Genomic DNA, 27219 nt, shown 5'->3' with positions numbered 1-27219 from the left:
TTTTAAATGTAAGCTATAGAATCTGAACGACGAAATGAGATTCTCATTGAGAAGAAAGCGAAAATCAACTAAAGGAATCAGGAAAATTAAATGGAAAAAAGTTTGAATTGAAGAATGATTAGGTGTCAGTGCAAGGGAATGAATGGTGAAAGAAGGCACTTTCTAAGGGAAGTGGACAAAATTTACCTACATATGACTAGTAATTAGGTTAAATGATTAAGAAATTGGTTCCAGCTATGTCAATAGGCAAGAAATAATTTGAATTGATAAAATGATTAGCTTTAAAATTTGACTTTTGTGTGCAGCAATTCATTGAAAGAAGATTGCATACGCTTCCAAGTGGTGAGGATGCTGGAGAACTCCCCCTTTCTTTGCATAAACAACGGCAGATTGAGCATCAGACGTGTCGATCACGAGGAATGCATTGTAGTGACATTGTACTGTTAACTGCCAAATGCACGGTCTAGCATAAACTCTAGTCTCGACTCTTGACACAGCTGAACAGGCGATTGCCAAATTGACACGCGTTCCGCTGGGTTGAGTCTCTGACAAAGAAGTGGGGCCCACTCTTTCCCGCCGATTCATTCCCTAGCGTTCCAGTTTCCATTTTTCTCCGTAACTGAATTTCGTTAACCCTCCTTCTTGCACAAACCCACCTTCATGCATATATCGAATCAACTAACCGTACGCACTCTATGATATCACTATCACACTCATTATGCCATTGAAAAGCTTCATCCGACGGAAACTACTCTCCCTGCTTCAGCCATGGTTGAGAGAAGAGCCCCAACTCGACATCCAGTTAGGGTTCCGTCACTCCCTCGCCGTCGCCGAGAACCTTCGTTTTGACGTCTCTGTTCTCAACCGACTGTTCAACTCCCCTTCTTGCCTCTTTATCAAGGAGCTCACAATCGAACACCTCACTCTCAGATTCTCGCCCTGGCACTCCGTAGCCTTCGACATCGAAGTTCACGGCGTTCGCGTTGTGCTAGCTTTTGAGTGTGTAGCTCCAGTTGAACAGTTTTCTGTTATTTGGCGGTTTCAATTTTTTTTATCTTTCTTGTTTTATTTCTGTTTTTGTGATGCACGTACTTTTGTTAACTGGCGTGACTGTTTGGTTTGTTCTTGAAGGATGCCGGATGAGGAGGTAAGCGCCAGGAGGCTGCGTTCGTCGAAATTTGATTATACGGATTATCTTAGAAAGCGCCTTGAGGTTCTTGATCCTGAGGTAATGGATGAATTCCACTGGAAGTTAGAGTTTAGGATACTATTCAATTTGTTTGAATTGGTGAAACTTCTTAGTTTTCAGTCTAATAACTGATTGTCATTAAAAAAATCGATATAAATTTTGGCGGTTATGTTACCTGTTATTGTATATAAATATTTATAGGTACATGGAATATGAGTTTAATTTGCATGCTCGTGGCAATACTATTGGAATATATAAAACATAATGAAAAATAGTACTGAAACTACCTAATGCGGAGAACTGTATAGTAGTGCGTGTTTCAACTTTCAAGCCATCGTCTTAACCGTTAATTAGTTATATGTTGATGCTATAATGGTCATTTAGGTTTGATATATCATTTATGTTCTTTGGATTATGAGGGAGAAAGATGTCTTAGCTGCAAACTTTTGTTATGAGAAATTAATTTGTTAATTATAATGTCATTATTTTTTTGTTTGGATTTAGGGATGTTCTTTGCATCATGTTTTGGAAAGCATAGTTTTTGCTGACCCTGAAAGGAAAGATCTTACATCATCTTTCTTGAATCTTATTATGAAGTCGTCTCACCTAGAGGCACATGACATCAACATGGAGATTCAGTTTCCTATCTTTAATGACGAGTTTATGTGTTTTGGGGAAGTAAAGAATTTTAGTGCAAGATCTGATCATCTTGATCAGAAATGTCTTTTTAGAGGTTTCCTTACTACAATTTTGATTCCAGTGAGAGAGGGCTCATATATGTTAAATTGCACTGGATTGAGAGTCGGATTTATTGGTAAAAATCAGCCTGACCGTGCTTTGCTTTCATCTGATGTGCACATTTTCATTACATTAAGGGATCTTCAGCTGGTTGATTGCACTCTCTGTTTCCCAGAACTAGGCTTTTCATTTACTCCAAAAGATGTTTCTGTATTTCTAGTTATTCACAAATTGCTATCTGATAAGCATAATGAAGCTAGAAGTGCTAGAGAATTATGGAGAATAGCTGCAAATAAAATTGGCCATATGACTATAATTCCTATGTTATCATTGCAAAGATTAGTTGGTATTATAGGTCAATGGAAACATTATGTTGATGCTTATGAGAATCTCTTGCTGCTAGTTGGATATTCTACTGGCCCAATGTGGAAAATGTCCATTTCTAAAATGTTTCAGAGAAAACAGGTTTTCAGTTCTGCTAGAAACAACTGGAAGGTTATATCTAACATTGAGAAGAAGTTACCTGCTGAAGGCATATCACTAGCGAGGCGAATAGCTCGTCATAGAGCAGCATTGGAAGTTCCCTCTGATTGTCATGAGGAATGTTTGGCCACGAGTAAATTTGTTTGCCCTTTTCTTTCTGTTTTGATGCTTATTTGGAAAGTGATCTCAAAGATAATCTGTTGTTTCTTAAACATATTTGGGAAAAAGATAGTGGAAGATTCAGATATTGACGGATGTTTGCGAAGCTCTGGTAAAGATCTTTATCAAAGGTGTTGTTTTGTGCTAAACTTTGGGAAAATCATAGTAAGATTGTCCCAAATTAATGAAATCCAACCTTCTGCATATGAAAAGTTGCATGCACATACTGGAATAGCATACTCAGATTTCCTTCCATTATGTTTCTGTATTGATCAATTTTTACTAGTAACCATTAAAGATAATTTTGGACAGAGAGTCTTTGTGTCATGTGGGCAAATGAAGGTTGAACCTGCACCTTTGACAGTGTTTCCAGAAGCAAGTCCAATGAATAAGCTTAATACAGATGAAGAAAATGGAGAGGAAGGCACCCAGGGATCAATTCTGTGGTGTGAACCTGCAAAATCATTTGTCCTGTCAGAATCTAATGTAGCCCAGGCTGAAGATACTTGTGATTCTCATGTTCATAGCTTTATGGGAAAATTGTCTGCTAGTTGGAAAGGAATTTGTAGTAGTTTTAGTGAAAGTGAGATTGAGTATTCTGAAAATCCATGCCTTCTCTGTAAGTTTGAGACATCTTCCGCATATCAAGACAATAAGAATCCCTGTTTTGGGTTTTGTGAATTTGGTTTTATGCTTGGAAAGATAAATTTATTTTTGACTCACTTTTCAGTATCATCTGTGTCTCTACTTGTTAGTCAGATACAACATGTTTGCACGGCGGACAGGAAGGAAGCATCCGATGCTCCAAACTTAGTACATAAAGCAGAAAATGCCTGGGTCGACACATATGAGTATTATGCCAAACAAATGATTATTTACTTGCTTCAAAAACTACCACAGAATCATTTCCATTTTGGAGCATTTGTTGATGGTCCATTTGTAAGATTTTCACTCAAAAGAGAGGCTGCTCTTGATGGCCAAGACATTAATGACATTGCCAGCCATGATAACTTTGACATCAATTTTGATTTTCATGATATTGAAGTGGCTGTTGGTTCACCTTCATTATTAGATATGTCACCATTGACAGATCCGTTTGGGCTTGATGATGCCAAAGCAGAGTATATTACATTGGAACCTTGTGTGGTTGATATTCCAAAACCTGATAATGATAAGTACGTATCTTCAGGAAAGATATCAATTGGTTCCTATATTCATCAAAATGGCTTAAATGTTTATTTGGAGGAGTTAGAAGACAAACATCAGATTCAACTTTTAGTGGTAAAACCAATCATTGTACAGATATTATCAGTCAGGTAGATGTTTTATTTTGATTATCCATTTTCCTCAATTTATGATGATGTCCCAGCAAGCATTCTTATATCTTGATGAGTTCTCTCTTTCTTTAATATCCCCCCCCCTTCTTTTATTCTCTTGTTTATCTGCTTTCTGCAATATTATTTGTGGACTATTGTTTATTTGGAACTTAAATAATTCTGATGTTGCAATTTTGCATGTGCACATATCTTGACATTGGCATTGGCTGATTCTTGTCTTCATGTATGTTCTTCTTTTAGGCACATCTCTATTTAATTTCTTTTAATGAAAATGGGAATATCTTGAATTTTGAGGTAGCTTGGCATTTGCCATTTCTGGAATAGTTTGTTTGGTCCATTAGACAAGAATTGGATGTGTTATGTACCTTCCATGTCTAAATGAATGTGCTTGCCGGATCTTGTCTCGCTGAATTAAGAATGCATCGTGCGCCACCCCAAAGGAAGTGTCACTGGCATTTACAGAAATCAGATTGAAGAATTGATGAATCGAAAAGTGGAATTGGAATTGAAATTGAAATTGAAACCTAGTTAGTTAGTTACCTAGGCATCGTACCATCAGGCTGGATGCCATTGATAGAGGAAGGCTTCGTCATCATCATCATTCTTTCTCCTAGTGAAGAACAACTAAGAAGAGAAGGTCTGAAGCAAATTTGGGGATTAGGGATTTTTAAAATTGGTCCAGGGACTAAATTGCCATAGAAAAGTTTCGTCCTCTACATCAGCTAGTTGTTATCTTGTCAACCTGTCAAAAACGAGTCCACATCAGCTTTCTGATGATGCTTGTTGACGGAAATTACTTGAAGGACGACTTTGGGTCCCGCAGGGCAACTTCAGGGCTGAATATGAGTAATTATTAACTTGAAGGACCACTACGAGGCTCGAATGTTACTTCAAGGACTACTTTGAGGCTTACCTCGATCCAATAATCTGTATGGCATTCTTGCTGCATTTTGGGTTTGTCCTTCAACCATGGAGTAGCGCCTCAAACTTCATAGCAGTTTTGAATCTATTATTTGGTATGAAATACATTTTTAAGGGAAAATAGTGGCAGTTTGATTGTTTAAGATATCATGTGTTTATAACATTTTTGAGTTCTCGTCCATGAGGCTGTGTTTGGTTAGTATGATAGTGTCCTCCAGCCATAAGGACATGGAGACACAGACACAGAGATATGGTCACAAATTTTTGAACATATTTGGCGATGATGCACAAGACACAGCAGTCAAATAAAAATGCAAATTTCACCGATGCCATAACCACCATTGGTTTTTAATCTCATCCCAAATCAAGTCAATCACAAGATCAGTCTAGAAATTCAGATTTAACCAAAAAAAAAGAAAAAAAAAACGGAAAATTGAAACAAAGGAGGGAGGTAGCAATGGTTGAGGCAGCGGAGGTAGCAATGGTTGAGGTAGCAATGGACACTAACCAACACAGCCTTAGTTACAGAGACAATGGAGAGTTTTGTTACTTGTCTGAGCCAGCTAGGCACACTGTTAAGGGATGGCAAAAAAACCCGCCAAAACAGGTATCTGCGGGGATTACCCTCAAATTAAATGGGGACCTGTGACAGGATGGAGTGGGAACAGGGAGCATTTTCTTAAACGGGGATGGGGAGCGGGGGAGGGTTACCCGCCTCCCATGAGTAACCATTGCCATCCCACTGTTTTCGTTTTGTTTATCTTTTTTGAATAATATCTTACCTCCTTCCTCTGTTGTCCTCTGTCGTCATTCCCCACTTCTCTTTCCAAATTCTCTTATATGATCTAGTTCTACAACTGAAACTTCTATACATGTCTTTTCTTTTTACACAGGAGTTGTATTACTATTAACATAATTGAGATTATTTTCCCTTAAGTTTTCACTGCATGATACCTTGCTTATATAAGTTGTGTTCTCGTGAGGCAGAATTATTTTATGGTAAACAATATCTGGCTGTGATTGGGATAGTGATTTCATTGTTAATTTACTGCAGGAATTACATTTATTCGTTGTGCACAACAATGTCTGCCTTTTCAGCTTCTTGGGACATAACGGCTGGAGGGTTCACTGTTTTCTCATTTTTAGATGAGGTGTATATGATTTGTAAGGTGATAAATTTTGATTTTCCCTGCTTATGTCAAATGATATTTATTGTTTTCTTATGTATTATGCGGGAATGAATTATTGCACATAAGTGCTAGGTATGATTAATGTAGGCTCTAGTACTGCAATTTGTATATGTTATGGACCATCTCTACCAATCTTATAAGCAATAGTCATATCAATAAATGATTAGTTATTAGGGCACCCTCACGCAAGAACCCTTTGGTCTTGAAATATGGATAGCGTATGAGTCCACCATACCTTATATTGGAACTTGACTATAATTTAGAAGTGTGAGGAAAACCAGAATTTAACTCTTGACCATTTAGTAATAGAAGCTTTGACACCATGTTATGATCTATTTCTCTCAAAAGCTTAGGATGTTTGATTGATGCACATGAATAGGGGATAAGTAGGGGAGGAGAGAGTTTAGGAAGGTGCAGGTGTGGTTGTGTAAGGTGTGGTGGATATGAGTTGGTTGTGATGCTGGCAGTGTATGTGTTATTGATATGTTATTGATATGCAAAGAGAATTGGAAAAGAAACCGAATGTATGTGTTATTGATATGCAAGCACTCCGGCCAGAGAATATGTATTGGGATAGGAACCGCCTGCTGAGCAAGCTACAACAGGGGTAGAATGGCCTTTTCATATCCTAATGCAGTTACAGGTAGGTTAGTAGCTGCTGTCACTAACAATCACTGCTAGAGCCAGTTACCTACTGCCATGAGAGTAAATATACCTAGACTGGTATGCTGGGGCTGTGATAACACTTTCCGAACTCTCTTGCTTTTCCTCTTAATTTAGAATAGCCTAACTATTTCATGCATATGCTAGTCGTTTGATGATCTTTATTCTTTCCATATTCATGCTAGCATGGTGTTCCTTGTATCCTTGGTGTCATAGCTTTAGAGGTGCTTTCGAGAATGGCTTTATGTAGAAGGACAATGCTCTATTCAAACACAGAAGTGGCACTAGAGATAATTTTTAACAACCAGTTATTGTTGCTTTTTTTTCTTGCGTGCACAAAGAAGTATTTAATAAATGCAGTTCTATGGAAATTTGTATATGTTTTACCAAGTTATCATAAAGGGTCTTTTTCCTTATTACAGGCTGTTGCACACTTGTCATCTGTGGTATCTTATATGTTTAGTAGCTCTGAAGATGTTGATTGCTGGCATCCTGAAATCTTGAAGCAAGAAGCAATGTTTCCAGAACCTGATAGCTGCGAGCCAACCATAGAAGGAGCTTTACCGACAAATAATATCTGTTCATTTTTTATTAATGGAACCTGCAGATTTGAGTCTATGGATATCATTCTTCATAATTCTAGAAGTTATAATGGAGATGGTCGTACTCCAGTGGTTAACTTTTTGACTGGAAACAAATTGGCTGTGCAGAAGTTGCCCGACTGTGGAATTTGGATTTCCATTCAGCAGACCTCTGTTGTAGTTTCTGGTGAAGAAGAGAAGATGGACATCTTCACTGATTTAGCAGAAATCATATCTTTTCTTTTCACATACCAGAACTCTATTGGAAACAACAATGATCATATTGTACCTGAAAAATTGCTATTGCAATCTGTTGACTGCTTACATGAAGTATCTCTCTCTGGTTGCACATTTACTTTGTGCTTGGGTCTTGTTCAAAATACCTCATGTTCAAGAAATGAGTTCAAAACAGTTGGTAGCTCAGATGCTAATGGTCATATATCTGACTTGGTGCGAGGAAACAATTTGACAGCCTCTGAAAGGTTAATCACTGAATCCCCTCACTCAATTACAGTGATGGGCTCTCCTACAATTATCGGGACGTCAGCTTCAGCAAGGCACTGTTTTCTAGTAAATGCTTCAGTAACTAATGTTGTCATAGGAAGATGCTCAACGAAAAGGGTTCTGGTTGAAGCACATCAATCGAATAAGTTTATGTGTATGCTTTCTGTTGGTGGAGAGTTTCAGATGGTTTCCTGGGAGATCCAGGTAATAATTTGAGGAGCTAAAGATGGCATAATATTCTCAGGCATGTACCTGTGTCGTTGTTTTGAGCCATCTATTGCACATTGAATATCAAGTATATGTCTTTTAATTATGAAGCTCCTTTATGTTAATGCAAACATCTCAAGATCCAGAACTTACAACATTTTGTACTAAACTTTAAATGTTATTGTTCAGGGTGGACTTATTGTTCTTGAAACATCATCTTTGGCAATGGCGATTGATAATTATACTTCCTATCTGAAACATATCAGAAATCTTACATCTGATGTGATGCAACATAATAAAGCCATCAATCAGGCAGGGCATGGTGAAGAGAGCTGTGATGTTAATGATGAGATTCATCAAGAGATTGTTTGCACATCTCAATGGACTGAGAGTGAATCTCCGAATTCGTTTGACTTATCATTGTCTCACTTTGCTCTTGTTTTTGCACATGAAAATGACTCCGGTAATTAATCTCTTCGTACTTCTGTCCTGCAGCTGGGAATAAAAGTTTAACTTTGCAATTAATTACTGCAGGTGGGATTAGAGAAATCATACTAGAGGTTGACATCCATTTGAAATTTGAATCAGCAACTACTGGGAAGAAACTAAAAGCTGAGCTTTCTCATTTGTCTATCCTTTCCCAAATTACTCACGAGAATTTGGAACATGAAACTACAATTCCTCATTTTTCCTCTGTTAGAATGAAAGATTTTCCATCTCAGCTTGCCTTTTCAGAGTTTCAGAACTCTGTTGAATGTCATGCTGTTAGCGAGGGAAGTAGTTCAAGAGGCCCTGTTCCATTTCACCTGAGTCATCAGAATCAAATTCTGAAAGATTTAAGAGCTTCCATGTCACTAGAGAGGCCAGCTGATGGCTCATTGCATTTATGTCGATGTTGGTTTGGCGTTGGTTCTATTTCAGGTTTTGACATGACACTTTCTATATCCGAAATTCAGGTAAGTTCCTATCCTATCATTATTGGTTTACTATAATTATGCTGTTCCATACGTAGCTCTTCTACGGTCTTGTATTCTTCTTATTTTTGTTAGATTTTAATGTGTAGAAATGCTAAAACTCTATTGCGTTTCATCAAACTTTATTGTTGCAGACAATTTTGTCAATGGCCTCTTCAGTTTCTCTGCTATCACTTCAAGATACAACAAGATCATCAGAAAGAAACCATTGGTCTACTAGCCATAATGCTGACAATAGTTTGGAAGCAATGATTCCAGATGGTACCAAGAGTCAAGCTTTAAGTTAGCTGTTTATAGTCATTTGATTACATTTGTAATTAGCTTTGATATTTTGTAGGGGCTGTTGTTGCTATTCAGGATATCAACCAGCACATGTATTTTACTGTTGAAGGTGAAGAAAATTCTTTCAGTATAGGTGGCGTCATTCATTACTCTCTTGTAGGAGAAAGAGCTCTTTTCAGGGTATGAAATAAGTTCAGCATATCTTCTCTAGTGTTTTCTAAAATTTGTTTATCAATTGCAGCAAATTTTGCATGTTTCTTTGGCATAATAAATCCTTGAAGTTGTCTTCAAACTTAAGCTTATTTACTTAAGCAAATACAAAGTCATTTTAATTTTTGGAATCTAGATGAGCATTATGCTTACGCTGAAAAAAAGATTGAAAATGGGATTGCTGCGCATAATATTAAATAAGTATATAAATATTGTGGCTGTCAGAAGATGTAAGAAGTCAGGAGATAGGATCATAATGCTCTAGTTTCTAGTATAACAAGACATGTTTGAATATGTACTGCAAGTATGGTTAGAAACACAAGGATTGAGAGGGCTCTCTTCCACTCACTGCTCCACATGCCTTATTCATGTCTTTCCATAACTCCATTTTGATGAAATAGCTGTGTCCCCACAGACCGCAAAAATCTTTGAAGTGTTAAGGATAATGGTGTGACCACTGATTTCTACTATCTGATGAATATTTGGCTCTGGAAACCTATAGGATCTTGGAAATAGCTAATTATTGATTGCCTCTTCCACCAATAACTTTTAGTTATTTCTTTTGAATTCTATTTCATAGTAATTTTATCCTACTTTAAATGTGTACAGAAATGATTTATCAGTAATGCTGCTGCTTTTGTGCCTACTGCTTAGTACGATTTTTTGTCATTTTATGTATAACTTGTGAATATGATTTGGAATTTCTGTTTCATAATGACTATTCATGATGCCGCATCAGACTTCTGTCATAAGAGGCTCAGTTTTTTGCTCATGGTTTGCATTTTCAATGCGGTTATTTATTTCATAGATCCACATTGACCAAGATTTTCATGTAATCTGGATTCTCTCTTGATGGAAAAAATTGATTGTTCATTTTCCTTGTGTCATCTGTAGTAGCAATTTAATACTTAGAACTATGCTTCAGGTGAAACACCTAATCCAAAGGAGATGGAAGTCTACAATTATGTGGTTTTCCTTGATATCATTGTTTGCGAAGAACGACATGGGTGTGCCTTTGAGATTGAATTCTAGTCCAGGATCATGTTTTGTTGACATCTCGTGTCCCAATGATGGAAGTTGTGCACTTTGGAGAGTTTTCCCTCCTGAGGGTGGAAGTTATGAAGGAGTTACTGACTGGGGGGAGGCTTGCAATCAACCAATAAAGAGAAGCTGCTGCCTTGTAAACAAAAAGAATAACTGTGCTATTGCTTTTGTTGATGGTGCTCCAGAGTTTGTCATGAAGCCTGGAAATCCAATCAAGTTCAAAATTTTTCATGATCTTTCAGTCGGTTATGATGCTTCAGATACAGTTAGGTACCCTAGAATGGCTCCACAAAGTCGTCCACAGACTGATGAAGAAAGTATTTTGTTGCAAGGAGGAAAACTTCCTCGTATTGATATTAATATTGAGAAAATTACTCTGCATATTGTTCATGAACTTTCAGATACAAAAGATCTTTTCCCACTTATATGCTTGTTTATCAACAATACACAACTTATTGTACAAAACTTAGCCACAAAATCCCGGGTCATAGGCACCTCAACTGCGGGTGTTCAGTATTATGATGCTCTGAGAAATCTATGGTTAGTCTTAAGTCTAAGTGCAAATTAGAATTGAAAACAACCCTTTTGTCACTCTTTTCTCATTTTTCCTCATGCCCTGGTGATCCTACCACTCACATTTTAAAAGAATATTGTTTGTTTTTCTTAAAAAATGATCCTTTTTTTTTTGTGTTTGAATTGTAGGGGAGAACTTCTCCATCCTGTTGGAATCTGTATTTTTTACCGATCTAATATTCAAACTACGCTTCCTGAATATGCATCTCATACAGTTCCTGCACATTTCTTCTGTCGGGCCAAAGAGGTTGTTAAGAATTATATCTGATATGATGGTTCTTTATTTTCATTTGAAAGTCATATCGTTATTTTCTGAAATTTCTCGATCATCTGGCCAGTTGGACATATCCCTAAGTGAGAATTCATTGGATGTTTTGCTCTTCATGATTGGGAAACTAAATCTGTCTGGTCCATATATGCTGCAAAGCTCCATTATTCTGGCTAACTGCTGCAAGGTGACCTCTATTTATTTTTAACTTGAAACAAATCGACTTAGTTTATTTTCTTTCTATCAGTTTGCATTATTAAGCTTAACCACAGTTTTTGGTTTGAGACTATCTTCATCTATTATGTCAAATATGTTAGTTTATCTTCTTTATCATAATTTCTTATTTGTTATGCAAATATGTTAGTTTCTTAAGCACAGCCAAAGTATTTGTTTCGATGGTTGTCAATTTGATTAACCCTTATATATTGCTATTTGGCAGGTGGAGAATCAGTCAGGATTAAATCTTCTTTTTCACTTCAAGAAGGAAACAGCAACAATACCTAGAAAACAGTCTGCCTCAATTTCATTGAGGTATGTAGTTGTTCTCTCTCTCTCTCTCTCTCTCTATATATATATATATATATATATAATGGCAAACATTTGAGCATGACTTGAGCCATATAAGTTTCTTTTCATGGATATCTGTTCCTACTATATATAATGAGGATTGGGAGGGGTTGGTGCACAATTTTTTCTCCTAAAATGTCCTTGTATATATATATATACGCATTAAAAATGGAAGGACTTGAACTGAAGATTTCTTAATTATAGTTTGAAGTATATACTATCTTGATTAATCCCATATTTATTATTTCCACACACATAATAGATCAAAAGGTGGATTAAAAGACACTTTCCTATTAATACACTAGTCAGTATAGTCAACATCATATTTTTAGTGGGCAGTGAAACCTTTAATGATAATTATGAATTGGCCAATGTTGTCACAGGAGGCATTCTGATATCAGAAGTGAAGACTCTGATGCTGCAACTTCTGTTTCTATTCAACTTGCTGATTTTGGTTCATTTGCAACTTCTTCAATTCCCCTCTTACTTTCACAAACACAGATAGCTTGGAGAACACGGATTAGATCAGCTGAAGGTCTTTTCACTCAGCTGGGCTCATTACCCTATGTGAATTGAAATTATGATGAGTATCTAATAATGTGCTCTATAACTGTTAGATATAAAAATGAGTAACGATTCTTGTTCCTATTTTATATCCTCCAGTGTATCAACTATTAGAATCATTAAATGATAAATGACTTGCAATATCAGAGTCTAATCATTAACAACTTGCAATGTTAGGTTTAAATCATTCATGATGATGCATCATCTTTGATCATTAATGACATAACAATATATCATATCATATCATGAAGGAGAATGTGTTAAAACCAGTAATTTTTTCCTGTGCAGTTCCACATAGCTAGAAATTGGGTGGTTTGGGATGTTGAACGTCCTGTATATTTGTAGTTGATTTATTGAAGGTATATGTATGATCATAGTAAGCTGTCTTCATTCTCTGATAAATTTTTGAACAGGTTCACGAACTTTCCCTGGGCCAATGATTGTGATTAAGATTTCTAGAAATGCAGAGGTATGCTCAGTCCATTGGTTTTCTGGTTAAAACGTATTTTTTTCAAATTTGAATTTTGGCTAACATGAACTTTTAAAATAATATACAAAATTAATTATAACATCTAAATCTTGTCCTAATTGGTGGGGTCAGCTATGGACCAAACAATATATTATCTATTAGTGACCAAAGTAGGACTTTCCTCCATCTAATCTACTCCCCTAACTAGGTCCATAGTGTTATAATCTAAACCTTATCCATGCTTATACCGTTTATTAGTGATTTCCCCCTATAGTTTTCTTAATTCTCCTACTACCTTTAGTTGTATGATTAACCTCTATTTGTTCCACTTTCTTTAGTGGGTCCTTCTGGCAGCACAATTTATATGTAGTTGTCTTTGTCTGTAGGCTTTGGACACTATGCTAGTATGCTTAGATAAAGATAAATAACAGAGAGGCTCTCAAATCTTGTCTTAACTACACAGCAAGCCTGGATTAACATCAAACTGAGTAAAAACTACAAAGATAACTATATACAAGAATATACAATTTGCCTATATACATGATTTGACATTCTGGTTATCTTAAGAACAAGTACTAACAGATTTTATGATTAACAGCCAAGATTTACTCTTGGTCTCTTACTGATTGACACAATTTATTTCGTTCAGGCGATCACTGTTATTTACATCTATGAACATTAACCGTGTCTGTTCATATTTTGATAGGTTGGTTTGTCAGTTGTGGTTTCCCCTTTGATTAGAATACACAATGAAACTGGATTTCCTCTGGAACTTCAGTTCCAACGAGCTGAACCACAGGGAGATGAGGTTGCATCTGTGGTATTAGAACCAGGGGATTATATTGATGATTCTATGGCAATGTTCGATGCCATAAACTTCTCTGGTGGAGTAAAGAGGGCTTTAATGTCTTTAAGTATTGGTATGCACTTTTATCCACAGTACATTATTTATCTTCTCTCCCATTATGTACTAGCCATGTGAAACCATCATACTTAGAAGTTCTAGTCTTACCTCAGATATTGTTCTATCACTACTTTTATAAATTGCCTTTTGCTATGCAACATATGAATATGATTTTCTTAGTACTCCTTATGTTTATGGATCTTATGTTTGTTGATAATATTTCATTTTCTCTCTCTATTTTTTATACTTTTGTCAGTTATCTCAGTTAGCATGTTGGTTTATAGACATTTAGTTGGACTAGAACTCACTATGAAGTCTTGGATTAAGTTCCTTGACAAATGAAGGCATTGAAGCTAGAAAGATAAGAAAGAAAAAAAAGAGTGATAGTGTATGATAGGTCCTTCGGAGGATCTAGCTCTCTCAACTTGCTGTGTTTACCATTGTAACTGCCTAAGATAGGTTTGTCTTTCTACATCTTTATAGCATGCTCATCAAGCTAATCAAGCCCAGCTCTATATATACTGTATTTTAAGGCCCTTATTGGTAAAATGGCTCTGTTCTAGGATAAAGTTTGCCCAATTTTCCGTCCACTCAATAACAAGGGACAATAGAGATAGGGACAAAGATATAAGTTTTCTCTGTTTTTGTATTTCTAAAATTCTCTCTAAGAATCTCTCCGTGAATATAAAGTTTAATTCATGCAATCATATGTGGAGTTTAGTTAATCAAAATAGATAAAAGTTTGTAACACCAGACTCTCCCCAAAGTTTAAATGATTAGGTTACGACACCTAAATGACTTCATTATTTGTCTAAATGCAAGAACCTGTTGGTCTTTGAGATTAACCAATGCATATAGACCAATTCTTGTGAAAGTTTAAGATATTAGATAAATTAAAATATCATTAATGGTGTTATATGTGTCATATTCCTTGATGCCAGCATTTGGTGGACAATATTCTAAGATATGGTTACAATATTACTATATTGCTAGGTTACATATATTCTAGTACTCCCCTACCTTCACTCCCTATCAACTTCTAGTATGTTTTCATTGTTCATGCTTGATTGCCTCTCTCACTATTCCTTCATTAAGCTCCTTAGCATGGATGTTCCAATTAGCTTCACATTGCTTAGTCACAGTCTATTTCTGATTTATATGGCCATATGGGGCCTCCTGTAGTTATGCAAAGTTCATGCTATAGATGGCTAGTTATGGCATGTGGGGGTGAGTTTGGTCTTATGTTGCTCAAGGATATGCTCAAAATAACTGTGATTGAAGCTTAGGATTTTCTCTTTTTTTCTATCTTCGTATCATGCACACTAGTTATAGGGGGTCTATTTATGCTAATGTTGGAAAGAAGGAAGAATTGCATGAAATAGAAACAACCTGCAAATGAAGAATATGATGAAAAGGTTTGGGTAGCATTTTTAAATTAAAGGCACATTTGAGTGGCAACGAAGAATTAAAGTCTTGTTTTAAGATGAGAAATTGAAATAAGCATGTTAGAAAAGAGAAAGAATGCAAGGAATGTATGAGTTCATTTGATGGGGAATCCTTGACAATATGTCAAGAATCTTAAGTATATGCTTCCAGATTTAACCTCTCTAAGAGAGAATTGTAGAACCTCAGTCTCTCCACATTTTATTGCAATATGATAAATACGTCACCTTAATCCGTACTCTCTCCCTGTTTACATCACCGCCATATTGCCAGCTCCCTCACAACTTTTCCCACCTAAACCAGTAAGTTCCCTGAACAGAGTTAGTTGCTGCGAGCCTGCCTTGGCCTACGGGCTCTCCTCTTTGGGCTTTCTTCCTTCTCCTGTTATAACCACAGTAAGGGGGAAATAGGGTTAAAGGTCATTTTCTTGGCTTTTTTAGATATTATGTTTACAAACCATTTGTATGCCTCAGTCCAATAGCTTAAACTTTTGGAATAAATGGTTCTTGACATGGTATCAGAGCCTTTATGATCAAAGGTAGGGATGGCAAAATTCCCCGAGACGCGGGGATCCCTGTGGGGACTGCCCCGAATGGGGATCCGATTGTGGGGAATTTTCTCCGCGGGGATGGGGATGGGGGACAAAATTCCCCCGAAGCAGGCGCGGGGACCCGAGCGGGGATCCCCGCCCCGTCCCCGCTATTCCCCGAAATTTATGAATTCCTTGAATTATCCTTAATAGTTTATTTCTCATATATGTTTTTTAGACATTTCTCACACACACATATATATAGAAACCCAAAACTCCTAATCTTTATTTGCATAACCCTTCTTTAATTCAGAGATTCCTAAGGCAGTCCATACTTCATCCAACCTGATCTGTAGCCACCCCCTCGTCACTTTTCTCACCGCATCGTCACACCTCACCGTGCCATCACCCTTACAGCGTCGTAATTTCTTTTTGCGGCGTTCCTTTTTGTAACTCTACCGTCATGTCCATTCTCCTCTCTGTTGCCGCGTCTCCCACCTCGTCTACTACTTTGTCCTTTGGCTCGTCGTTGCGTCCCCATTGCGTTATTTCGAAAGAAGTCACCATCGTGTCATTTAGACATTTTGTATAAAATCTTACAGTTTTTGTATAAGATAGATACTTGCAGCTCTATTCATATGGAAATTAATAATTAGTTAGAACTATTATGTATATGGGGAATGGGGTCCCCGCGGGGAATGGGGCCCCGTGGGGAATGGGGATGGGGAGCAATATTCCCCCACGGCGGGGAATAGGGCGGGGATGGGGAGCAAATCTGAGGGCGGGGATGGGGAGCAGGGAGGCATCCCCCGCCCCCGCCCTGCCCCATTGACATCCCTAATCAAAGGTCTAGAATTTGATTCTTCTTGTCCCATTTTTCCAAACAAAATCTGAATTTTAGCTCAAGGTGGGCCTCTCCTCATGAGTTGATGTGGTTTAATCATTAATTTTCAGGTAACTTCTTATTGTCATTTAGACCCCGAATGACCGAGGAACTCAAAAAATTTGAACGATCTCTTTCTTTGGAATGGTCAACTTATGTTAAAGGTGGAAAAGCTGTTCGTTTATCTGGAATATTTGAAAAGTTAAACTACAGAGTTCGCAAGGCATTATTTTCAAAATCAGACAAGTGTTCCTTCAGCACAGCACATTGCGTCCTTATGTCTGAAGGTGAAAGAGTTGCCAATATGCATTTTCTCATCCAGACAATTTCAAGAGATATTCCTGTTGCAACACCTGAAAAGTCTGCAGCTCTGTTAAAGAAAGAGAGTTTGCCAGTTTCATTGCAAGAACAGAAGGAAATATATCTCCTTCCTACTGTACGAATGACCAACTTATTGCACTCTGAAATAGATGTTATTTTAAGTGAAACAGGTAAAGAAATGCATGCTTTTGGAGGTTTTATTTCATTTAACCTCAATTAACTTTCAATTTTTGTTGTGCTGAAGATCAGTTAAGTACTGTTGGCTATGACAGTATTGGAAAGCAGGCGACAATAGCATATGGTTCAACAGCTGTCTTTTGTGCCAATCCAGATGTTATATACTTCACAGTGACTTTAACTGGTTCCAATTCAAGTTCCAAGCTGCTAAATACTGGGGAATGTGTAAAGAAGTTACTAAAGAAGAACAGAGATGTCCAACATGTAGATCTGAATTTGGACTTCGATGGAGGAAAGTTTTGTGCAACCTTGAGACTATACCGTGGGAGCAGGGGCATGCTGGAGGTTATCATTCTAGCATTTGTTCATTAACATTGAGTAGAAGTAATATTTGATATGGTATACGTTAATAGTGATGTTCTATTTTACATGTTCGCACAGTTAATCTTATTGTGCATCTGTGGAGGTTGTTGTAGGTTGTAGTTTTCACATCCTATTCCATGAAGAATAATACAGACTTAGAAATTTATGTTCTTGCCACCAAAAGGTGGCCTCTATCAAGGTGAGTTCTACATTTTTAGACTACTATTAAGCAAATGCGTACATTCTTGACATAATGGTTTGTTCTCCATATGCAGAATTGAATTAGACAATTTAAAATCTCACATTCCTTCAGAGTTAGGCTTATGCTTGCCTCCAAGAACAACTAGATCCTGGTTCTTAAAGTAAGATGGGTTATTATCCGTCACACTTTCATTTTAATATCTGAATTTTATCTTTTCCTGAAATCCTATCTAGATTTTTTTGTTAGTTTTCTTTATTTTTATAGTGACTTATATTTCTCTGGTTGTACAGACCCAAAAGCGTTCAGCTTAAATTGCTGGAGGACAACACAGCTGAGGCACTGCTAGACTTGGATTCATTATCAGGCCTTACGGAAATAAGCTTTAAGAAAGAAGAAGGATCTGGTGTCAAATCTGTAACAAAACTTGGCATGTCTATAGGTCCTTCAGGAGAATTTTGTGTTCCATCACAAATGGTGACAATTGTTCCACGATATGTTATTTGCAATGAATCAGAAGCATCTATCACTGTTCGTCAATGCTATTTTCAGGTATGCTCTCAGTTCATTCCTGATAAAGAGATCATCTTTTTCTTCAGTAAAATGTTATAACAATTTAGCTGCTGTGAAGGATGAGATGGCGGGTGTAATCTCCGTTGGAAGCAAACAGCGAATGCCACTACAGCTGAAAGAAGGATTTAGCAAGACAAGAGAGTTCAGTGTATTTGAGCATTTTATCAGAAAGCACCGATCCCCTAGTGACAATTCTTTGTTATATATTCAGTTTCAAACCAATGAGCCTGGATTGGGATGGTCAGGTCCAGTGTGTATAGCCTCACTAGGACATTTTTTCCTGAAATTCAGAAAACAAACAAAGGAAGTTGGAATATCAGATAGCAAAATGACAGAATTTGCAGCTGTTCATGTTGTTGAAGAAAGTTCTACTCTTATTTTGAGTTTCTATAAGCCCCCCAATATAAGTCTGCCTTACCGAATTGAGAATTCTCTGCATAATCTATCAATAACTTACTACCAAAAGGTTGAGGAATAATTCTATATTTCTATTAATTTTTCACTTTTAGTTGATTTTTCACTGATTTTCTACTTGCTTCCCTCATATCACTGGATAAATTTCCAGGGTTTATTAGAGCCAGAGGTTCTTGGACCAGGATCAAATGCAGATTATGCCTGGGATGATCTGACTCTTCCACATAGGCTGGTTGTTCGCATCAATGGTGCTCATTTGATCTTCTTTACCCCTTCCTACAATTTTTTTTTTCAATATCCATAATGCCTGAGCAGTGCTATTGCTGTGAATCTTAGCAAAAGATTAGCAATTTAATAAAAATGGTTGCTGACGGGGTTAAGTGAATTGAATAAACTAATCACTATAAGCATTACTAGTCATTCAATAGTTTAATGTTCCTAAGTTGAATTGTTCTCAGACACTCAGACTTAACTAATTCATGATTCTTCTTTGGTGTTTTTCTATTTACCTAATATTGAACTTATTACTCTAGTTTTGAATTTCTTGTGATACTTTAATAGAACTAACAAGAAGACTAAATAACATAAACATACTTGAATGGAATAGTTTTATTAAATTCGTCTTTGTTTACAAAAACCAAGGAGGGACAAAAAGAAAGTAAATAACTGAAAATATATTGCTGGAATCGGTAAAAACCCATAACACTGAGTAAAAATGGTATTGGGGGAAACCCGGTCCCGCTCCTTTCCTAAATGAGAAAAAAAAAGTAAATGATCATCGTATAAGGGCACCCTAGACCTCCCCCCTCCCCTTGGGTGACAAGACAACACCTTTCTGGGGCCATTACTTGATTCTGGGTATGTACCTTCTCTCATCCGTCAGCACTTCCTCCTCTTATAAACCTTGGTATATCCTAATAGAATACACTTAGCTAGCCTAAATGAGAATGTATACTAGTATCATAGGGCAAACCATAGAGGATAGAATCTCCTCATGACAGTAGTGCCAACTGTGACCGTAACTGCCTAATGTCAAATGGCCAGTATACTTGTAGCTTGCTCAGCAAGCCAAGATCTTCCTCTAAATATTCTGTGGTGTAATAGTTTGCTATCATAATCAGAATATCATTTCCTAACAGAAAACTGTTTTCTCTCTCTCTGAATTCATCAGATCCCTTCATTACCCCATCATGTAGGATTTTATCACGATTTAGATGCTAAACAGTACATTTATAAAGCTTCTGCGACCCCATTTTTATACTTGAGTCACTTTTGTGGTTTCAATGGCACTCTATGGATGATGGGTTTCTTATTTTAATACATGCTTATGTGGTCTTACAAATAAGAAGAAAGAAATATAAACACAATATGATTTCAATGTTAAGTATTTAGGGTTGAATTGGATCCTCTAAAGTGAGGAAGTTAGTAAAGTGGTAAAGTGAAGGGTTAATCACCATTGATTTTGTAATTTTTATGAAATGTGTGTCCCACTATCTTAATTTAAGGGTGATTAACTCCTCACTTTACCACTTTACCAACTTCCTCACTTTAAAGGATCTTGATTCATTTAGTATTAGATGTTGGACCCTCATTTTAGTGTGTAGGTGAATCTGAAGTTCAAAATAGGTTAGTAGTACTGCAGTGACCATTGTATATTAAATCTAATAGCATACTTGAATGTTGATTTTTCCTGTAGGTAGCCTACAATTACAGGAGATTAAATTGGACAAGGTGCGAGCATGGAAACCATTTTACAAACTTGGTAAACAAAGAACATTGTCTACACATTTGGTTTTAGACAAAAGGCCAGGCGATCATGCTATGGAGATGGAAAAAGTGGGGTATGAAATTTATGCAGAAGGGCCAACCAGAGTTTTGCGAATTTGTGAGATCTCTAATAGTTTCAGGGGAGATAATGTTCTCAATTTATGTGCAAAAGTTCAAGTTAGAGTTTCTCAGTTTGCAGTTCACCTGCTTGAACATGTGAAACAGGTATTCTTGCTTTTGTGGAGTGGTTGTATTCATCAATGTTTGATACCCGTACATTTTGCTGAGGCTTCATCTTTATAATTTAAGGATGCTTAAATGAGTCTCTTGTGAAATCTAATAAAAACTACTTCAGTTTCATAACTGATACATAGATTGTTACCTGTTGATCATTTTTGTGTTTCACACATTTGGAATGGCTTCAAAGTCTGTCCATTTGAAATAGAAATTGAATAGGGAATTTGACATGTATCTATAATTAAGGGTTTGACATGGATAATTTGTCAGCAACTCAATTTCAAACACTGTCAATATTACTAGGTGGAAACTTGCATGCAGTTGTCTTTATGTGAAGTTGATCATTGATAACCTTTAGATGATAATTTAGTCAAATCTGTCAAATCATCTAACGGTTCTTAGCTATCAACTTTACATGAAGACAATTGCATGTGAGTTTTCACCATATTACTATATTAATGGTTTTGAAGCTTTATTATCCTTAATTATGTTGCTCTAGGGAGAGGCATAAGTTATAGAAGCAGTTCATGACTAGGCATGGTAAACGTGGCATTCCTCTGTTTTATTTTTTTATTTTTCTCTAAAGGAAAGTTTTAAGCTCCAATTTTCTATGTGAACTTTTAGATAGAGGTATAAGCATAGTTTTTATATGTAGCACAGAGTTCCATGCAAGTGCCCAAGTGTGGACAATGCTTAGACTCACCTTACCTTTATTAAAATTAACTTTCATCTAGAAATAAAGGGGGCAATAGGGATTGAACTGTAGGTCACTAGTACCATATAATAAATTGCGTAGAACTTGCTTATGTCTAACAACGTGCTAGTCGCTATTGATATATTTAAGTTTCTCTTGCTAGGAGGGTGATGAGAATGAGCTGCAAGATTTTACACCATTTTCAGTAGTGAAGCTTGGGAATCTGCACATGTTTATGGTTTCTAATAATGATCAGGTGTATAATCAGTTCAGTGTACAGGTATTATGATTCATTATATTTTACTCGACTGCATGTCTGATTTATACTCTTTATTGCACAAAATTCACGTCTTCTTTTTCTTCCCTGTTCTTCACACACCAAGTCTCGGGAAATTTTTTAAGAACTATGTTGATCATATCCTGTAATTGATTGGCCCAGGACGTGAATTTTGAGCTTAAGTGGAATGGAGCTCCTTTCGCATCAATGCTCCGCAGACATCAGTTAGATTACAGTGGCTCAAGTGATAGTGTGCTGAAGATTGTTTTTATTCTACTTAACTCTAGTTCCAATCTTAAGCAATTTAGGTATTCATCAATTTTTCTTCAGGTAAAAGTTGGAATGGCCCTATCTCCTTTGGTTCATATTTATCTGGGTTAACCTAGTAGAATCCCTCATCTAGGGGGAATGCTTAACTCTTGTTTTTGTTGGAATAGAAGAGAAAGCTATTCAATAACGGAGAATGAATTTAGCTTCTAAAGTTCATATGTTTATTGATCATACTCATCAATTTGACATTTTGGATTGTGTAGCCAATTGATTTGAATCTTGATGAAGAGACATTAATGAAAATTGCATCATTTTGGAGAACTTCTCTTAGTGACTCAGAGAGTCAAAGGTTTTACTTTGATCATTTTGAAATCCATCCAATAAAGGTTTCCTTCTTCAGTAACATCTTTCGTTCAGTTTGAATACTTTCCCTTAATTACTACTCAATGTCTATCCTATATTTTGTGTTGTAGATCATTGCAAACTTTATTCCCGGGGAATTGAATTCGAGTTATAGCTCTACACAGGAGGCTTTGCGGTCCTTAATTCATAGTGTTGTTAAGGTTTGTTTAACATGCTCCTGCAATAATTGTTTTTTTTTCGTTAGAAACCGTGATGTGTACTCAATTGATTAGTAATGTTAACCATTTACTTTTCTCCTTTCAGGTGCCTCCCATAAAAAATATGGTTGTAGAACTAAATGGAGTCCTTATTACCCATGCTTTGATAACAGTGCGTGAATTATTTTTTAAATGCGCACAACATTACTCATGGTATGTCTTTGGTATAATTCTATAACAATTGTGTGATTTATGGCTAAAAATTAAGGGCTTTTCCAGGTACGCAATGAGGGCTATATATCTCGCTAAAGGAAGCCCCTTACTTCCGCCTGATTTTGTTTCTATTTTTGATGACCTAGCTTCATCATCTCTTGATGTCTTCTTTGATCCGTCCCGCGGTTTCGCAAATCTTCCCGCATTCACTTCAGGTATCAGTGTCATCAATCATTCAATCATATTTTTGTGATTTATATTTTATAAAATGATTTAATTAAAAATCTAAATGAAGAAATATATTTTTATCTTTTTCTACTTCATTATACTCTTAACTTCTCATAATTTCCAATTTATTTTGAAAATACATTAAGGATAAATTGGAAATAAAATTGTGATAAAATGGAAGTTAAAATGTCTTATCCCCTTTATATTGGAGTTGACATTGTGGATTTATATATTCTTTACCTTTATCTTAATGCAATTGTTTAATATATTTCTTTTCTTAAGTATTTTTAAATCATTTGAGGTGAGCTTTGGAGCATCGATTAAGTTGTCTCCATGTGACCTTAAGGTCACAGGTTCAAGCTGTGGAATCAGCCATGGATGCATTTATCAAGTTAGGCAGTCCTGCTTAACCCAATCACACAGGATGCTTGTGCAGCGAGCTGCCCTTTTTTGTTTAAATCATTTGATAAAACTCAAACTGTTTCTAACAAAAAACTAAACAGGCAGTTGTAAGCCTCTGTTATGATTAGAGTGAAACTACAATTGGCCCTGACAATTCCTATATCATAGACAAAATTAACTTCAGACAAAAAAATTTGACAAATTAGTCCCTAAAAAAATAAATGGACAAACTAGGCTCTTATCTTTTAAAATGTAAGACAGTTTAATCTTTCAATCACATTATTTTTTATAAAAAAATGACTAATTTGACACTTTTTTCAGAACTATTCATGCACTTTAAATGATAATGTTTCAGACAACCAAGTTTTATGGGATGAGATAGACTTCTGGCATCTTTTTTATGTAAAGTTCACGGTCTTTCTAGAGGAGTTTCCTTTTCTGAAATGTTAATAGACTTTCCTCGATAGCTTTCTCTTTTCTTATGTTTGTTTTCTGCTCTTGTAAGGAGACTTATTATTCTCCTACCTAATGGCATTCTTCTTTTAGGGCCACAGACATATTAATGAATGAGTGCAAAAGGTCGTCCTAGATTTCAGTGAGTTTAAATTGAATCCTGAAAGTTAACTCATGGGGGAAGGGTTGCTCAACCTTTGAAACCAGCTCATGGAGGGAGGATTTCCCAAATATTTATAGAGGATATCATAGCTATATCCATTAGGAATGTGGAACTCCTAACAAGTTTGTAACTTCTAATAGAGTTAAAGAGAAATGTCACACCATGGAGTTTTTTTAATTGACCCACATTCTAATAAAAATACTCAAAATTAATTAAAAAATATAACAGAAAAATAGACTTCAGTAAAGTAAAAGGAAAGCCAAAAGAAGCTTGTAGCATAACTAAATGTGCTGAATATGTTCTTTGGTTTTATATGACATTAAGGCAAGTTACTTTTTGTTGTTTCTTGTTTCTTCTGCTTATTTGTATATTTTTACCCTGTTTTATGTGGATCAGGTACTTTCAAATTAATAAGTAAATGTATCAAAGGTGAAGGATTTTCAGGGACAAAACGATACTTTGGTGATCTAGGGAAAACTGTAAGTCTGTAAAAATTTCCCCCTTTCGTTGACTAGCATGTGATTGTGCTGTATCAGTATATTAATCAAATTATGCCGGCTCGCAGTTAAGATCAGCAGGTTCAAATATAGCCTTTGCAGCTGTAGCTGAGATATCAGACTCTGTTCTGAAAGGTGCAGAAGCAAATGGTTTCAATGGATTGGTACAGAATTATTACCTTATGTTCCTTCATTTTGCTACTTGAATTTTAGCAGGGACTTGTTTTCCTCTGTATCATTATGCTTTATATATATAAATTCAATTTTCCAGGTGAGTGGCTTTCACCAAGGAATTCTAAAATTGGCTATGGAGCCATCAGTTCTTGGAACAGCATTGATGGAAGGTGGACCAGATAGAACTATATTACTTGATAGAAGTCCAGGAGTCGATGAGGTATTGCAAAATATATTGCTGCATCAATTGTAGACAAGTAAATTGAATCACGTTGATACTCTGTCATTCCCTTTGGTTCATCACTATACCCTAGTAAAAAATCTTGGTTGTAAATTGGTTGTTGGTATTTTGATTGTCTGGAAAAATACAATGGTGGTGGACACTTGCAAGCTCTTTTTCACTGTGTCAAATAGATCCTCTCCTTGCTTATTGACTATAATGTTACTGCCTTCTTTTATTGTTGTGCTTTTATCCATAACAAAAGAAATATTCATCCTTTCAGTTCTCTCGTCGTGTTTTTTGAGAATATTGATTCTTTTGATAGTGACTAACTAGATATGTGGCCTGCTGCAGTTATACATTGAAGGATATATCCAAGCCATGCTGGATACGGTTTATAGACAAGAATACCTGAGAGTTAGAGTTATTGACAATCAGGTAATCGTTGAGTGAAATATAAACTTTGGAGAACCAAGAAGGACTAAAAATTGTCTTGCAAGCTTGGCTTTGTTTGAAAGAATTGCTTGAGTGTGTTGATTTTACTTTAATAATGTAAGAATACACATAGCGAAATAATTGAACAAGATATCTGAAAGTATACTCTTCTCTCTATGGTTGTGATGTTGTCCTGTACATATTTAGGTTATCCTGAAAAACCTCCCACCGAATCATACTCTTATATGTGAGATCATGGATCGTGTTAAGGAGTTTCTGGTGAGTAAAGCATTGCTAAAAGGAGATCCCTCAAGTATGGGTCTCCCTTTACGCCGCCTTCGAGGAGAAAGTGTAAGTTCTATTCTTGTGAGCATACTTATATTTAATTAATTAGAATGCATAGTGGCATGTGAACTTGACTTGAAGCCTGGTCGATACTCTCAACACATCTGTTGAGTCATAGCTTGTTATATGACATAAGTTTATTCAAAAGGTTATCCGATAGTATAGGTCATGCCTAAATATTATCAAGTAAGCCTTGATTATTATACTCTCCAGCTTTAAATAGACAACATTGATTAATTTTTTCCACTGAATGGAAATAGTTACAAGAATGAGAGAGCAGAGTTAATAAGTGTAATATTTAAGCCAAAGGAATGGTCTAGTGGAGAAGTGTTTGGGTAGTGTGCAAGAGGTTTGCCGGCAATGTACTGAAACAAAAGTGAGAGGAGGGGGAATCAAAATGTTTCTAATCAATTCCTTAATATGCATGTTTATAACTATACACATACTTGGACATTTTTTTATAACTATAATGCTTGGAGGTCCTCCAAATGTCACATGATATTACTGTTTTATGCATAATTCATATTGGGTGCTTTTTTTACTCCTAAGAGTGAAAAATACTTCTTGATGAATAATTCATATTTAAGTGTGAATAATTCTTTATACGTCTGGATATGCAATCACTAGTTGCATAATCCTCAAGTACCCTTCCAAGTCGTACCTGAAGTTACTGATTACGGTATATCTGTGGCAGGAATGGAGAATTGGACCGACAGTTCTGACATTGTGCGAACATCTTTTTGTTAGCTTTGCTATACGTATGCTACGGAAGCAAGCAAACAAATTTGTAATCAAGATAAAGTGGGGAAAGCAATCGGAGGTCGACAGTCATAAGGATGCTCCTGCTGAGTCTAATAAAATGGGGCAGAAATTGGGTTTCATTCGAAAATGGGGCATTGCCAAATTTGTCTTGTCTGCCCTGTTGGCATATGTTGATGGACGTCTATGTCGTAGTATTCCCAATCCTGTTGCCCGTAGAGTAGTTAGTGGCTTTTTGTTGAGTTATATTGACAAAGATGATGATGAATAAAATCTGTAGTTGTTGTTCCTTCCATTTAAAAGAAACAGGTAGTGGCGCCGTGGCGAGTGAAATGCTGTTTGTGCCTCGGCATTTGGGATCAGCATCTTATGTTTCCGTATGAAGCTCATATTATATGATTTGTATATATTTTTGCATTCAGATCCAACCAAGCGGTATGTTTTACGTGCATGTAGATGGCTTTTGATCCCCGTGTGGTCTGTGGTGTGTATTATACATCTGGACTTTGTGAGAAAACCAGAACGGTGACGCAGTGCACTCCAAGGCTTGTGAGAAAACCACCGTGGCTCTGTAGGTATTGCACAGAGGGATTTACAGCACTTTGTTCCTATTCTTCTGGTCTTCAAAGTCTTGTTCATGATAGCATTTTAAAGAGTCGTTGAAAGCCTTTTCTTTTTGCCGTCTCTTTAATTTGTTCTTCGATATGGCTATAAAAGACGCTTGCCATTTGAGTTGAAAATGATTTTCCTGTTTTGTTTTGTGTAGAGCAAAGGAGAGAAGCTCTTCAATAGCATT

At 36.4% G+C, this 27219-nt stretch overlaps 1 protein-coding gene across 2 annotated transcripts; it reads left to right on the top strand.

Annotated features, from left to right (window-relative positions):
- Positions 1–314: 314 nt before the first annotated feature.
- On the top strand, positions 315–26848 carry LOC107647117 (vacuolar protein sorting-associated protein, putative (DUF1162)). 2 transcript variants are annotated; one of them, XR_015902246.1, is made up of 36 exons: positions 315–999; positions 1132–1228; positions 1694–3885; positions 5882–5996; positions 7103–7969; positions 8162–8435; positions 8507–8928; positions 9081–9207; positions 9284–9408; positions 10364–11022; positions 11185–11302; positions 11394–11510; positions 11763–11854; positions 12274–12425; positions 12868–12923; positions 13630–13843; positions 16754–17173; positions 17248–17525; positions 17657–17742; positions 17819–17905; positions 18036–18294; positions 18374–18781; positions 18881–18977; positions 20426–20721; positions 21591–21707; positions 21867–22034; positions 22238–22360; positions 22448–22537; positions 22641–22706; positions 22814–22962; positions 24390–24472; positions 24559–24654; positions 24762–24884; positions 25239–25322; positions 25527–25670; positions 26359–26848. XR_015902246.1 is itself a non-coding variant. In XM_088501135.1 (36 exons), exons 1-36 carry the CDS (start codon positions 719–721, stop codon positions 26692–26694), a joined length of 9459 nt encoding a protein of 3152 aa, XP_088357261.1. In that variant the 5' UTR covers positions 315–718; the 3' UTR covers positions 26695–26848. The 2 variants fall into 2 exon arrangements, 1 of the variants encoding a protein (XP_088357261.1); XM_088501135.1 differs by having other exon boundaries at positions 22641–22747.
- The last annotated feature ends 371 nt before the right edge of the window (positions 26849–27219 follow it).

Source organism: Arachis ipaensis, chromosome B1 (assembly GCF_059453495.1).
Source record: "Arachis ipaensis isolate K30076 ecotype BB chromosome B1, ASM5945349v1, whole genome shotgun sequence".
Taxonomy (NCBI): domain Eukaryota; kingdom Viridiplantae; phylum Streptophyta; class Magnoliopsida; order Fabales; family Fabaceae; genus Arachis; species Arachis ipaensis.
This window is presented reverse-complemented; position numbering and strand designations above follow the sequence as displayed.

Excerpts from the sequence above, each read along its gene's own strand:
- LOC107647117 (XM_088501135.1), top strand. The coding sequence starts at position 719 with ATGCCATTGAAAAGCTTCATCCGACGGAAACTACTCTCCCTGCTTCAG. Across the intron at positions 9,208-9,283 it reads GGAAGCAATGATTCCAGATG|GGGCTGTTGTTGCTATTCAG; the intron begins GTACCAAGAGTC and ends GATATTTTGTAG. Across the intron at positions 13,844-16,753 it reads TTTAATGTCTTTAAGTATTG|GTAACTTCTTATTGTCATTT; the intron begins GTATGCACTTTT and ends ATTAATTTTCAG.